Raw genomic sequence first — 15,100 nt, forward strand, 5'->3', positions numbered from 1 at the left:
TGGTCCCCGGAGAGGCTGTACTTCTCCAGGCTAAGCAGCCTGGCTCTTTTTAATGAACTGGCTTCAAGATCCCACCAAATCCTGGGTGCCCTCCAGCCTGTAGCTAGCCTCTTTGAAGTACAGCAAACACTAGCCAGCTTCCCCGGGCACACAGTGGGTACTCATCAGGTCCGTCCTTGCCTCTGCTTAGAAATGTACCTCCCTGTGAGGTGGGGCAAGTATAGGTGGTCATCCGGGTGTTCATCACATGTCCTCTCTTGGGGCTGGGATTTGGGACTCAGCATCTTGTCCATGTGGACTGTGAGGGCATCAGGCATCAGGTAGAGGTAAGGATCCCCCCCACCCTCAGTCTATAGCCCAAGAGAAACTAGAAACCTGAAAACCTCTATCTTCCTTGGATTTCTTTTCTTTCTTTTTTCTTTTTTTTTTTTTGGGGGGGGGGGTACTGGGGAATGAACTCAGGGGCTCTAAACCACTGAGCCACATCCCCAGCCATTTTTTGTGTTTTATTTAGAGACAGAGTCTCACTGAGTTGCTTAGTGCCTCACTGTTGCTGAGGTTGGCTTTGAACTTACAATCCTCCACCTCAGCCTCCCGAGCTGCTGGAGCTTCCTTGGATTTTGGCACAGGGGAGATGCATTTGAGGCGAGCAGGTGGTGGCCCCTGCTTCCCATTCTGAGGGAAGCAGTGGCTACCTCAATCAGGTGTAATCCCCATCCCCTCTTCCCCTCATTGGGAAAGGGTAGGGCAGTCCAATGCCATGAAAAGGGCTATTCTGATGCCTTGGTTACAAAACTCTCTCTGGAGACCAGCCCAGAGTGGGGAATAAGTGGCTCTTTAGCAAATGTGGGAAGGGAGGACAAGGGGAGGGCAGAATCATGCTGCCTTCTGATTAATATTCATGAATTTTTTTGAAAGCCACATATGATGATCTTAGGCTGGTCCTTAGAGAAATCCCAACATAAAACTGCCTCCACTTCCTCACCAAACACAAACACAGGTGCCCAAAGTCCAGCATCCATAGCACAGTAGTCTCCTCAATTGGCTCTATTCTCTGGAAGGTTCTGTACTCACCCCCAAGATTCCAGTTCTGGAAACACCATCATAGGATGATGATGGATCCAGAGAAAGAGACCCTTCCCCTCTCACCATCTCCCTTCACCCCTGTTTTATATTCCTTACATAAAGTCTCCTACTCTCTGTCTTTTCACTGTCCCAGGTCACATGGCAAAAGACAAAGTAAAGAAGTCAGCCCCACCCCACACCATTCACAGGTGCCCTTTCCTCACCAGCTCAGATTCTAAGTCCAGTTGGGAGGAATGAGAAAGAACAGCCTGTGCTTTCCCAGGGTGGCCCTTGGGTCATGGACACGTGGTGTGGAGGCAGGGTTCATCATCTTGCCATTGGAGGCTCCTACATGCTTTTCACAATGGCTGAACCCTTTCCATGGTGCTCTGTGCCTTGAAGACAGCATCAGCCTCCACAGTCCCTTGGCTATCATGTCTCTCCTCCCAAGCTCACCGCCTCAGAGACAGGGAGTTCGATACTTCCATCCTCCCTCACAGGGAATCCCTCCCTCCCAGGAAGCCCTCTCCTGCTTCTGTCAGCTCCCTCCTGATCCTCCTCCTCCTGCCCCTGTTTGGTTTCCTACCTGGGCCCACCTTCTTCTTCCTGAGGCCATCTCCAGGGAGGTCAGCTCCCATGCCCGTGTAAGCCCTGCTGATGTTTGCAATCTCTTTTTTAAATAGCAATTCTTTTTTATTCCTTTATTTCATGATTTATTTTTATGCGATGCTGAGGATGGAACCCAGTGCCTCACATATGCTAGGCAAGCGCTCTCCCACTGAGCCCCAGCCCCAGTCCCTGCAAACTTCTTATATCCTCCCAGGTTGCACCAACCCTCCTCCCTGCAGCTGTCTTTCTTATACTTGGTTTCTGATTTTCATCCTCCTGATTATCTCCCCTTGACAACATTACTCTTAAAGTTTCCCCCAGAATGATGGGACCAAGTCAGCATGGCTGGGTAAACAGGACCATCACCCCTTCTCTAAACCAATTCTTCCCTTAGGTGTAGCCACAGTCTGTTGTTTATCTTCATTCTCACCAAGGCAGTGAGAGTCCATTTAAAAATGGGAGTCCATCCACCTGGCATGTCTACTGCTGGACTTTGAACTTAAACAGGGTTTCTCCTCCCTGTGGTATTTCACCTTTTTCACCTCAACCCACCTTCTAGGCTTGAGGTCACTCTGGACCCTGATTTTATCATATAACACATCCAGACGTTTCACTAGCATTCCACCCAAGCTCCAGGTCATCTGTGATGTGGTGGGGATGTTGTCAGTGCTGTACTGTGTGCATGCGCCCCCGCAGACCTGGGCTTGGATCCTGCATCTTGGCCACTCTTCATTTCCTTATCCATAAAAGGGATGGTAATCCCAACCAGCCAGGAATGCGGTGAAAATGGAATTAGGGGGTCCATGCTCAGGACAGTGTCCTGCAGCCACTTGGTAAAGGGAGCTCTTAGCACGTTTCGCCCACATTGCTGACAAATATGATGAACTTATCAGGGATGAGGACAGTGCTCCTGGAGGAAGGGGGAATGTTGGAGCCCCACTAATCCATCACTCAACACCCGCCCCCCATGACAGCTGCTCCACCAGCTTCATATCCATAAGGACATCAGGGGGCCTTGTCAAGTGCTGAAGATTAACGTCACCAGCACCACATTTGACTTTGCAGCAATTTTTCAGAGAATGAAGAAAGGGGAAAGAGACAGTTTCTCTCTAGAGGCCAGATTTGCAGAAGTTCCCAGTGCATCCTGGGGGCTGTGGAGGAGATGGAGAATAAACCCTGCTTCCCAGATCAGAGCAGGACAAAAAGAGCCACAGTGTTTCCAATCACTTGTAATTCAGGAGACCTGATACAGGTTCATCACACATTCATCACCAGCCACAGGACCTCAGTTGCCTTGGGAATGTGAATCTGCAAGTTCCTTTGAGAGACGGAGCATACTAAGTCAGGATGCAGGGATAGCTGAAAAGGTGGACATTTGGACTTTCCCCAGCTCTTCACTACTTATAAGCCCGATGCATAATTGGTAGACTGAAGGAAGAGGGAGCAGGGAAAGAAAGGGAGACAGGGCAGACACTTCCAGACCAACTTCTCAGAAAGTGTGGCTTGACCTTGGGATTCTCCCCTCTCAAAGTTGGACCACCTAGACCTCCCTTCAGCCAAACCAGATGTATCACAGACCCAGCTAAGGTCATTTGTGCATGAGTTCATTAACCATTTATTAGATCCCTAACGCATGCCTTGCAATAAAGCACTCAACAGATTATCACCACCATCTTGCTAAGAAGGGTCTAATTGAAATAGGTACATTGAGCATACAGATAATAGGGGAAACATCGCTAAGAGGTGTGGTTGGAGCACACCTCTGCCTCAAATAGTGGCTTAGAAATTGACAAGGCCAAAGTGCATCCAGGAAAGAGACCTACATGTACAAAGACATGGAGGCTTGACAGTGGCTAGAGCCCATGAGACATACGGGGTTATAATGGACAGTGAGACTGGAGATTAGGTGGAGCTTAAACTGTGGAGGGCCTGGGTGACAGAATACAGGGTTTGAACTTTGTCAAAAAGCATTGTGGAGCTAAAGAAGGTTCTTGAGTCAGATGTGGTCTGACCTATGTGTTGTAAAAGTCTCTCTTGATGCGAATAGGGAGAACCCAAGAGAAAAGATTAAATACTAAAAGAGCAGGCTTCAGGCTAACGCATGAACTCTCAGTCCATCTACTGAGCTGTAGGCAGGGCTCCGTTTAATACTAAGACCCCTGACAGAATTTTAAAATATCTTTATCAGTGATTTCCCTCCCCTGACCCCTCAACTTGCGTTTGGATTAACACTCTGACACCATTTTCTGGGAAATAAATGATGGCCCCAGTGAAGATTAACACTGGGACCCTTGTTGGCTGAAAGACAAACTCAGAGCCTGACTCCACCACAGCTGCAGGACCATGCAGGACACCATAAGGAGGCTTACGTGCAGGGCAGGCAGCAAGACCTCTTGAAGGGGCCTGTTGTCTGAGCCTCGCCTACAGCTGAAGAGATAAGAACCTACAACTGTGGCCACAGGAAATGACAAAGCAATGACTGATCGGGGAGTCGAAGCACAGGGCTCATTATGGCGCTTGCCAGCGGGCGAGACACCCTTATCAGGGAGAAAATTGCATCAGGCCTCCTGAATTACTAGCGATTGGAAGCAGATTTCTTGGGATGCACTTTGTTAGATACCTAATGAGCGGGATACAGGAGAGCAGAGCCTAAAGCCGGCGGGGCGGGGGACAAATGTCTTTGTTAAACAGAATTTGTCAGTTTCCGCTCCAGGCTCCCTGGGGAGGGTTCAGGGGCAGCTAATTGAATTAAGAGCATGTGCTCTCCAGCTAGAAGGCTCAGGGCGGGGAGAGAGGCAGGCAGGCAGGCTGGCCGGAAGGCGGGCATTTTCAGCACCGAGGACAGCAGCTGCAGCCTGGCTACTCTGTAATTGCCAGGGCAGGCTGGAGCTGTTGCATTTTGCATGATCAGGGATCTAGGGGTTGAAGGGGTAGGAGGGAAGCAGAGGACGTTGGGTGAAGGAGGAGACAGATGACCTAAGAAACTGCAATCCTGGGATGCTATTGGCCTGCTCTGTCTCAACAGACCTGGCTCTGCTGGCAACAGTGAGGGCTAGAAGGCTTGAAGAGGGGGCATCTTCTCCCCACCATGGTGCTCACATGTGCTGTGGGCAGCTGCAGCAGTGTGTGCTGGGCGCAGAGTCTGAGCGAGCACATGGCCCGTGCATTGCTTTGAGCTTTCAAAGTCAGTCTCCAATTATATTGCTAATGAAGCAGGATGTGCTGCATCCATGCAGCTACAGAGCGAGGGGCCACTTGTCAGCCTCAAGCTGCCCCAGAAGGAGGGGCAGGAGCTGCCAACTAGAAGAGCAAATAAACAGGCTTGTGGGGGTGGGCCAGCAACCTGCTTGCAAGGCCGGGCCTGAATAGGGAGGAATTTCATCCCTCAGCCATCATCCTCTCCCTACCCCCCAGCAGCCCTGTGATCTCGGATAAGCTCCCTTTCAGGAGGAACAAGAAGGTGAGGACACAATTCTCTCTCCAAAATATGGGCAGACTGAAGCTCAGGAGTCAGGAGAGGCAGTGCTGGCCATAAACAAAGGAAACTATTAGGAAAATCTAGGCACGGTGGTCCTCTGGGTGCCCTGCACCTCACATGAAAGACCTCTGGCCTCCCCTGCTGGGCCTGTGTCTCTGGAGGTCTAAGGATGTTTCTATATGTCACCCACTCACTCTGCCAGAATGGATCCTGGCAAAGTTGAATGGGACCAAGGGTTGAACGTGTGCACAGAAGACTTGCAGGTTGGGTGGTACCAGCAGGAAGCAGCTGTGTGGACAGACAAGGGCCATGCCAGCTGTGAGGGAGAGCAGAGCAGAGTGGAACCCTGGAGTCCGCAGAGACTACAGGAAGGGCAACTGCGGGTGGAATGGGCAGAAGACATAAAACCCATGGACACTCTGCCTTCCCCTCACAATACCCCCTGCCCACCCAACTGATGGGGAGAAGGCACTGGCCTGGATTAAGGGGTTAGACTCATTTTGAATTTATCTTTGTGATGAAATTAAATGAACAAAACATAGTAAACATCAGAATCCACATAAATGTACCTGGTGAGTTCTCAGCTCTAATGGGGTCGCTGAGTTGACCCAGCTAGTGCTGGGGCCACACAGGGTGGACAGCAAGGAGACAAGCTGTGGGGGAGGGGACTTCCTCAGCAATTGTCCCTTGCTTTCAGTAATGATGGGGGCACCTCTGGAGACCTCTCTTGATTTCATTACTTCTACTTCCTCCCCTAACTGGATTAGATGACAGTCTATGAAATCCCAGGCATTGAAATTGGCTTTCTGCCTGGAAATGAGAAGAAATATCATTACAGGTCCTGAATCAGCATATCAAGTCCCAGGGGCTACCTGGTCAGTGGGGAGGTGGTCTTTGCCATGGTTAGTCATTCTTTTCCTTCATTCTTTCATTCATCCATCCATCCAATATGTGTTTCATAGCTTCTCTCTGCAGCCAACCGGTATTCAGCAGTTCTGAATAGGGGAGAGGGTGCTTTTTTCTATTTAAAACACACAGACAACCAGAAAGTCCCAAATCATCCAACTCAGATGCTACCTTGGTTATATTCATGCGATAGTTTCTGAAGCAGGTCGGGGAGACAGCCCGGGCTGATGCTCATGGTCAAAACAGGCCCGGGAGTCCTCGTTAGAACATGCAATAGGTCATGTGCCAAAGTCAGCCTCAGGGCCACCCGATGCCTCCCTCTTCCCATTCCAAGAGTCTTTATATAGCTGCTCTATCTTTGGGATTGTCTATTTTTTGAATCCATTTGTTAGGGAAGGAATTGGAGCCTGGAATGGACTGGATGAATGTGGACCTGTATGAATGTTCCTAACTCTACTGACCCAAATCAAAAAGGTTTCATGCAAATACATTTCTACACACCAAATTTTATAGCACATAAAGGAATAGTGTAAAGGATCTCAGTGGCCAAGTAAAGAGTCCTTGTCCCAACTCATCTAGTCCCTATATGTGGACCTTTGTATAGAGTATCCACTTAAAGAGAGAGCCACCCCTCTCCTTCTCACTCTAGTGTTCCGGGTCAAGCACTGGGGCTCCTCCCACCCTGAGCACCTGTGTCTTGGTTGGCATTGTGCCCATTTCTCTATTTGCTTCTAACACAACATTAGATAATAGAACAATGAGTCTGCCATGTAACTAAGGATCCCAACAGCTGATGTGGGGTGGGACTAGGTGACCTTTGAGGCTGCTACAAACCTTAAGACTGCATGATTCTTAGAATAGGCAGAGTTTAGAACTAACCACTGATTTCAAACAAGCTTTACAGTAACTGATCCCCAAAGGGAGCACAGACATGTCCCTAAGCCTAAGGAACTTAAAGTTTCATTGGGAAACCAAAAATAGCAAGCAAGCCTGGAACTAGAGAGCAGGGTAAAAGCAGATAGCCAACTAGAAGAATGGGATGGAAGAATCTAGAAAAACTAAGTGTGGGCAGAGGCATGAAGGCTTCCTGCAGGGGAGGGGCTGGAGTAGGGTCAGATTTGAAACTGGCAGAGAGCCATAGTCATGCCACAGGAAAAGGTGGGGAACAGGACATTAAAGGAGAAGAGACCCATGGGAGAGTCCAGAGAGAAGCGAGACTGTGGTGGTGAGAAATGGGATGATGATACAGGAGATGAAATGGAAAATGTCTACACAGCAAAGGGGATCAAAAAAGCATGGGGCTTTTAGAAGCTACTATTACTACACTGAGTAGGGGAGTCATGGGTGACATATTTGTTTATTGACCACCTACAATGAGCCAGGCACTGGGGATAAATAGTGTCCTTGTTTAAATGGAATTTATACCTTAGTGTGGGCACCAGGGGAGGGAGGCAGATAATTAAGAAGAAAGCCAATTTTGTGAAAGTTAATTTTCTGGCAGAGTAAACATTAAGAACAGAGTAAAGTGGGACACTGCATAGAGAGTATATTGGAAGTGGGGTTATTTTAAATAGAGTAAGGGGGTCTATCTCAAAAGCTTTGCTGAGAGTGTCACCTCTGGGCTGAGACTGGAATGATGAGCAGGGAAAGCTGTGGAAAGATCCATGAGGCCCTCCAGGGAGAGAGAGCAGCAGATGCAAAATTCCTGAGGCGGGAAGAGCTTGGCATGTTGGAAGAACAGCAGGACAGTGTGGCTGGGACCCAGTGGGCAAGGGGCCCTGGCAGGCCGTCCATGGAGTCAGGCACACAAGGCCTCTAAGCCATGAGGACGGGAGGCTTAGGGGATCACACAAGACATAGAGAAAAAGCCTGTTCAGAGTTCTCTCTGTATCTTCTCAGAGACCAGAAAACTTCTTGACACCGCACAGCAGCAAGGTTCTGCCCATCCTGGACCCCAAGATCCTAGATGAGAAACTGGGTACCATCCGTGAGTCCTGGTTCGACGCCAACATGAACTCCCCGATGGACTCCAGCCAGTCCACCTCTCAAGAATTTGAGGAAGAGCCTCAGGTGCCAGAGATGTCCCGTGACACGGTAAGTGTCCCTCCCTTGGATAGGGCAGGATGGCACAACAGTGAAGGCCATGGGAAGGAGGCTTAAGTGCCACCTCTGGGACTGGTTCATCCCTCAGGCAGCAAGTAGCTCTCACTGTTAGGGACACTCTGTATGTGAACTTCCCCGCAAGACAAGCTGATGGAAGGCATGGATTCTTCTTAGACAGTTTCTTCATCTTCTGAAAGGAACTTTCATGTAGCTTCTTTTGAAACAAACCCCAGCAACACTTGTAAACCAGGGTTCCATTTATTCAAGTCACTAACAGCTGAAGGGCAAAGCCCCTCAGAGATTAGTTGTAACTTACGGAAAAGGAAGTTGGTGCTCAAAGACAAGAGCACACCATTTTTAGGCACAACATCTGTCCTTGATCATGGGATTTGGCATGGGGAGGGGTCACAGCAGAATCTCAGCCCCTTGGTGCAGAGAGCTAAAGAACAGGCCACCCAATGACAGTTCCATCAAAGTCCCCAGTGGAGGTAGTACCCCAGTGACCATGGGTGACTTCATTTGTGGCTTCCTCCCTTCTTCCATAGCGGATCCCATGGGGAACGCTGCTCCGGAAGATCCAGAGGAGAGGCCCCAGAAAAGGCCAATGGCCCAATAGGAAACCCAGGTCCTCCTCCTCTCAGGATCTGCCCACCTCCATTGACAGCCTCCTCATCTACCCCTGGCACTTCTGCACCTTTCTGGAACTTGTGACATCAGACGAATAGGAAGGGTCGCTGCCTGCTTGGTGTGCCCTTCCCACCAGGAGCAGGACTGCTCTCAGGAGCAGTTCCCTCCTTTGTCCCTTGGGGAAAACATTCTCAGGAGCCATTTCCAGCCTGGCCATAAATTGCATTGAGAATAAAGATTCAGATCTTCTCCTTGGAGATTTGGAGCAGCATGAATAAACCAGTTCCTGCTGCCATCCAAAGTCTTACCCTGGGACCCCCATACACACCCTCTTTTGCCTCTAGGCAGCAGTATTGGGGGGAGTAGCAAACACCAGGGAAGAAAGAAAAAGGGAAAGGAAGGTGTCACCCAAGGAGCAAGGCTAACAGGAAGGAAGGGGAAAGGTGATCACATTTGTCCCTGGCCACCACCCATGCAGAGAGCTCAGGGCAACTCTCCTGCCCTCACCCCACTCTCAGGGATGCGCCGCCTGCCAAGCCTCAGCCCTCAGCCTGTTATATCTTCACCTCCACCCTGGAGGCAGGGCTCAGCCCCTGCATGTTGCTGGGAGCACAAGCATCAAGTGCCACCTGGCTGGACAAACCTCTCATGTCCTATGCCTGGGCACCACACCCGTGTCACTAAGGAGGGAGCAGTCCCCAGCCCCTTTCCTCATACTTTATACATGGGAGAGCTCTCTGGCTTAGAGTCCAATGGGCAAAGAGTGCACTGTCCGAGTTGAACAGCAGGCCTGGGGGCCTGGGGTAGGGACAGGAGTTAGACACAGGTGAGGCTGTGGATTTGTTTGGGGGAAGTGAGGCATTGGAAGGGCTGGAAGGGCTGGGTTGGCATCTCACTGTGCTTATGAAATGCGATGAGAATGACGTGAAGGCAAAGGCAGCAGAGGAGGAAGGGGCCTTTAAATACAGGACGGGTCTGCTAGCTGGGCAATTGACACAATTATTTTTAAATATCTGAAATGATGTTATGATAACATGGGTAGTGGGCCCATTGGCCTTGATTTTCTCTTCAGGATTAGGGACTAGACCTGCAGCCTGAGAAGTCAAGATTAGCCATTAGGAGGAACTGTCTTTGAGCAAGAGTAACCACTGAGTGACAGAAGGGAGGAGGGAAGGATGTGCACAAAGGGCACCAAGACAGGAGTCTGGGAAGCTCAGGTGACAATGAGGGACTTGGGCTGCCCATGCTCGCAGACCGTTAGAGATGCTGTGAGTTTGGCCTAATGGTGGATAACTCAAGCATGTCCACCAGAGACAGCACCTCTGGCACTCCCACCCACGGACCATGTACCTAGAGAGAAGGCCTCGCAATCCCTCCCCTCCCTCTTGCTGGATTCCTGGTGAGGCTGATGGATGGCTGTTGGGCTGCCCACCATCTGGTCTTGAACTAAGTTAGCGCACACTGAAGCCTTGTTCCTGGGCTCTAGGGTTCTGCCGAGGCCTGGCCCGACAAATGCTTATTGGGACCCCTGGCTGGACATCAGAGCACTAGAAGGAACCTTAGAGAGTTGCTAGCCCATCCCTTCATTTTACCAAAGGTGGAAACTAGGTGGTCCAGGGGTGGAACGACACCTGCCCAAGGTTTCCTGACCTCACCCCTCCCCCATGCCACCTTGCATCTATCCAGGGAAACACTGGATGGCCACAGGGGTCCACAGGCTCAGCCAACCTGGCACTGTTGGGTCCCTCAGACACTCCCAGAGTATTCAGGGCAGTGGCCTCATCCCTCCCTTACCCATACCCACCGTTCCAGGCCCCTCCTCTGTCTTGGTTCTGTCCTTGACCTTCTCACCCTCCTCTTCTTCTTCCTCTTTCCCTTCCTCCTCCTCCTCCTCCTCCTCCTCCTCCTCTCCTGCCCCTCACCCAGCCCCACCTTAGTTACCATACTGGCTCTTCCCATCCCTAGTCTATGCCCTAACTGGGTCCTAGACTCCAGCTCCTACCCACAGGCCAGAGCCCAAAAGAATCAAGGCAGGACCTCGACACACACATTCATGCAGCTGGTAGAGCCTGGTCACAAGCCATAGAATGTGGGTGGGTAGCAACAGTGTACAGCTCCATGACAATCACAGGTGGCCCTGCAGAATGGGTCACTGTTCCATAGCAACCAAATAAAATTGCATAGCAATGGATGAACTCATATGACCAAGAGGCACAGTGACAAGCAATAGAATGTGGCCATGGATCACAGGAGCATAGCTGCCTAGCAATAGACCCCAGTCACAGAATGATGTCATATGGCACTGCATTGTGGGAAGATGCAATTGTGATCCAGCCATGAGCATAGAACCTGTGTGTAAGCCATAGACGTGGTAATAAGGCAACAGAAGATCTTGAAGAGCCCTGGGACACACTCAGGTAGCAATGGCCCAGTTACAAGGCACGCGACTCCTTGGGTCCGGAAATGACCACCAGCAATAGAGCCTGTGAGTGAAGCAGTGGCTCCGTGACACAGCAGCAATAATGTAGTGACCAAACAATGACCCGAGTAACCCCCTTGGCGCTGGCTTAGCTGTCACCCTCCCGGCATCACCTGGCGGAATTCCCAGCGCCTTTGTCTAGGTCGAGTTTCACGTGCCGTCCCCAGAGCCCAGGAAACAATTTTGTCTGCGATTCCCTCCAGAGCCTACTTTGGCTTAATAGGAAATTGAACATTTTTCTGGAGAAAGGAGCACATTGGGAATGGAGGAGGGAGTGGGGGATGCTATTGTGCCCCTTGGGTCACTCCCTGTGCCCTCTGGGCTGCCAGTCCCATACCCACAGCCCACTGGGCTGACTGGGGCTCCCCACCAAATGCAGCCATTTTTTGCAATCTCCAGACTCCTGGGTTTAACACAGAAAGTTCAAGTGCCGATTTACCAATGTGGTGCCAAGCTGATCCTGGGTGAGTGAGCCCACTGAGGTCAAGGGTAGGGCCCCGGGGCAGAGAGCGCTAAGGGAATGCCCTCACCTCCTGTGAGTGGGACAACTGTGGGACACCCATGAGCATGACTAAGTAAGTGAATGTCAAGGGCAAGGCGTTCAGGGTTAAACCCACGCAGCAACAGCCGACCCTGTGCTGAGCCAGATCAGGTCTCCCATTGCCAGGGCAACAGCAGGTGAGCTGGGGGAGGTCTGTCCAGTCTCCAGTCAGCGGGTTCCACTCACAAAGGCTTAGGAAATACCTACCGAGTGTCTGGGCTCCCGGTTCCTCCAGTCAGTCAGAAAACCAGAACTTCCCACCTGCCAGTGCCCAGCCTGTGACCAGCAGGGAAGGGAGGGCATGGAGGAGGGGCAGGCTGAGCCCCTGAGCACTGGAAGTTCCCCAGGAACTTCTGAGACATCTCCCCAGAACATTAGCCTCAGCCACACTGAGGAGAGGCTCAGGAAGTTATTTGATGAGCAGGCCAGGGCCTGACTGGGACAGTGTACCTTCTTAACAGCCACACATACCTAGCACTACTGGGCCCACTAGTATGTCCTTAGAAGAGGCAGAGAGACAGAGGAAAGCAAGGAGAACTTCCTGGAGGAGGAGGGCATTGCTTTGGATCAGCAGAGGCAGAGGCTCAGTGGCTATTCAAGAAGTATGCACTTAGTGTCGTTTCCAGTCCAGAAACTCAAGCATGGGTTGCTCTCCTGACTCCCCACCCCCTCTCTCTTCCTCTCTCACCCTCTGCCCATCCCCCCAACACACACACTACTCCACCTGCTGTTTCTGTGTCTCTCTCCTTCCTCTGGTTGTCCCCATTTCTCTCTGAAATCCCGTCTCCTTGCTCTTTCCCTCCCTCCCACAGCCGTGCTCAGAGGAGATTTGTGGCAGACCAGAGGGCCCTCATACCAGGAGATGAATAATTGACAAGGGTTGTTTAAAGATTCAGTGGAGTTTTTCCAACCTCCCTACACTTGAATAACTCATTTCTTTCATTCTCTCTTTGAAAGCCCCCTCCTCCACCTCCCTCTTCCCATCCCCCTCCCCCCCTCCCGCCATCCCTGTCCCCCTCTGAGCAAAGGCGTTTGTATCCTTTCTGGAGTCTGTGGACCCTACAAGGATCCCTCCCTGGCTCCCCTGGACTCTTCAAGTGCACTTCCCCTGCTGCCCCCACCCCATTTAACCTGCCCCTGAAGGTAGTAGGTGGCTTCCAGCTCTCAGAGGACCCCATTTCAGGGACACAGAGAAGACTGGAGAGCTATGGCTTCTCCCACATCCCCCCAGCAGCAGAGGCAGGGCTTGGGCCCCAGGAGGGCAGGCCTGCCACCCAGGGTCCCTTCCCTCTCAGGCAGGCAGAGAGCTGCTGCTCTATCCCAGGGTGCTTGGAGCGCTAAGTGTCCCTGCACCTTGATTTTTCCATCTGTGATACAGGAGAACTGCTCGCCCTGCCCTGTCTGCCCCTCAGGATCCATCAGGACAGGTGAGGGGCCTTCAAAGGGAAGTGGCCATATAGTAGACACCCCTAGTCCTCCGTATCTTCTTGGCATGGCCTTAGGGCGACCAACTATCTGTGTTTGCCCTTGGCAAACCTGGCAGGGGATCACCCACTGTGGCATGGAAAGCTCCCTGTGGCATTCAAGGCTGCCACCCATAGCACCCACAGCCACAGGGCACAAGCCTCTGCGGGACCCACACAGCTCCATGCTGTGCCCTGTACTCACAGGTTGCCATTTTCCTTGGAGTGACCTTGAACTCTCTTCCCCTCTTGGCGGGTGCAGTTCCTGCCTCAGTCTGCAGAGGAGGTTGGAGCAGATGTGCCCAAGTCCCCTGAGGCTCTTGCCCTGTGACTGAGCCTTGGTCCTGCCCCCAGGCCCCCACCCTGGGTGAGGTCTGCAGACTCTGGAGGCTGACAGAGACCAGCCAGCCTCAGCAACCTGAGCACCACCTGGTGGCCGGTGACACATCCTGAGCAGGGGCCTTCAGCAGCAGTGGGCAGTACTCACTAGAGAGAGGACCAGCACTCCCCCGGCCAGTGTCCACATCAGCGGAAATGAGTAGCAGGAGCATCAGCCTGAGTGAGGACCTGAGAGCCCAGGTGGCCTGGGGCTGGCCACATGCTCCAGTGAGCAGGCCTCAGTGGGGCCAGAGCTCAGGCACTGAGCCCAGCCTGGAGGCAGGTCCCCCAGGGCTGGGAGCATGAGCCCAACAGGGACCCAGATTCTCCAGAACCACCAGAGGCAGAAAGTACGAAAGACAGAGAGAGAGCCGGAGCAGAGCCATCTGGTGCCCTCCTCAGCAGCCTCCTGACAGATGGCCCTGACTCAGCATCCCCTTCAGGCCACCAACACAGCCACAGCCAGTCCCCAAACACCCCTCACCCACCCCTCCTGCCCCCACACCATCCTCGCCTCCCTGCCCAGGCTTCATGGCCCCCATTTGCCTGGCCCGTCTGCCCTCAGTTGCCTGTACAAGCACCGGGTTCTGGTCACCCCAAGGCCCACCTATGGCACTGTATGCTCACAAAGACCAGCCCCATCCACCACACTCCTGCCCCGCCAGGCCCAGCGCCTGCAGGCGGAAGGTGACCTCAGGGCTCCAGCGCCCCCTCCTCCCCTGCACTCCTGCTGCCCCTGAGCCAGGAGCCTGCAGGCTGGTGCTGGGGGATGGGGATTCTAAAAATACATCCGAGAGAGCCTGCACAGTCCCAAGCCAGCTGAGAGCCCTCACCAGCGCTCTTCCCCTTCCTGTCCCTCCCCCAGCTCTGTCCTTTTCCTCCTCCACTTCTGCACACACAGAGTGCTTACCCAGCATTTAAGGAACGGAGAGAGGGAGGGGAGAAAGCTGGAAAGGAAGAGATGAGGTTCCCATTCCACACATGTTCCCCACACAGCCCCCTAGAGACACCTTCTGTCATCCTTACAGCTCTATTAGCTTTGAGTCCCATTCCCAAAGTTCTGTGTGACCTCGGAGAAATCACTCTACCTCTCTGATCCTGCTCCTCCTCCTTAAGTGCAGGGAATACTATCTTCCTGCCTACCTCTTGAGGCCATAGGAAGAGTTAACAAGAGAGTGGATGGCAATGCTTTGGAAACTGTAAAGGGCAAGAGGCTTATTCATAGCTGCTGGTTTCCTGGGGCCCCTGGAGGCCAAGAATAAACAGAGAAAAACATAACCCCCCCAGGCCTGTCCCTCTGACCCTTTCTCCAAAAGGGCTCTTCCCAGACCCCTGACCCACTCCTCCTCCTCCCCCTCCCCCTCCCCCTGCGTCTCAGGCGGGCCATTCTCCTCCTCCATCCATCACCTGGGACTAAAGAGATTAATAAACGAGACTCATAACTCAGCTGG

General features: G+C 52.2%; 1 protein-coding gene across 1 annotated transcript in view; it reads left to right on the forward strand.

Annotated features, from left to right (window-relative positions):
- Ccdc33 (coiled-coil domain containing 33) overlaps nt 1-15,100 on the forward strand; it is a 105,645-nt gene that overhangs the window by 63,613 nt on the left and 26,932 nt on the right. Inside the window, exon 12 of the mRNA XM_026387736.1 lies at nt 7,958-8,152. Within this exon, the coding sequence (XP_026243521.1) occupies nt 7,958-8,152 (195 nt within the window). The remainder of the gene's footprint in view (nt 1-7,957; nt 8,153-15,100) is intronic.

The sequence above is a fragment of the Urocitellus parryii genome, chromosome 6 (assembly GCF_045843805.1).
Source record: "Urocitellus parryii isolate mUroPar1 chromosome 6, mUroPar1.hap1, whole genome shotgun sequence".
Lineage (NCBI taxonomy): Eukaryota > Metazoa > Chordata > Mammalia > Rodentia > Sciuridae > Urocitellus > Urocitellus parryii.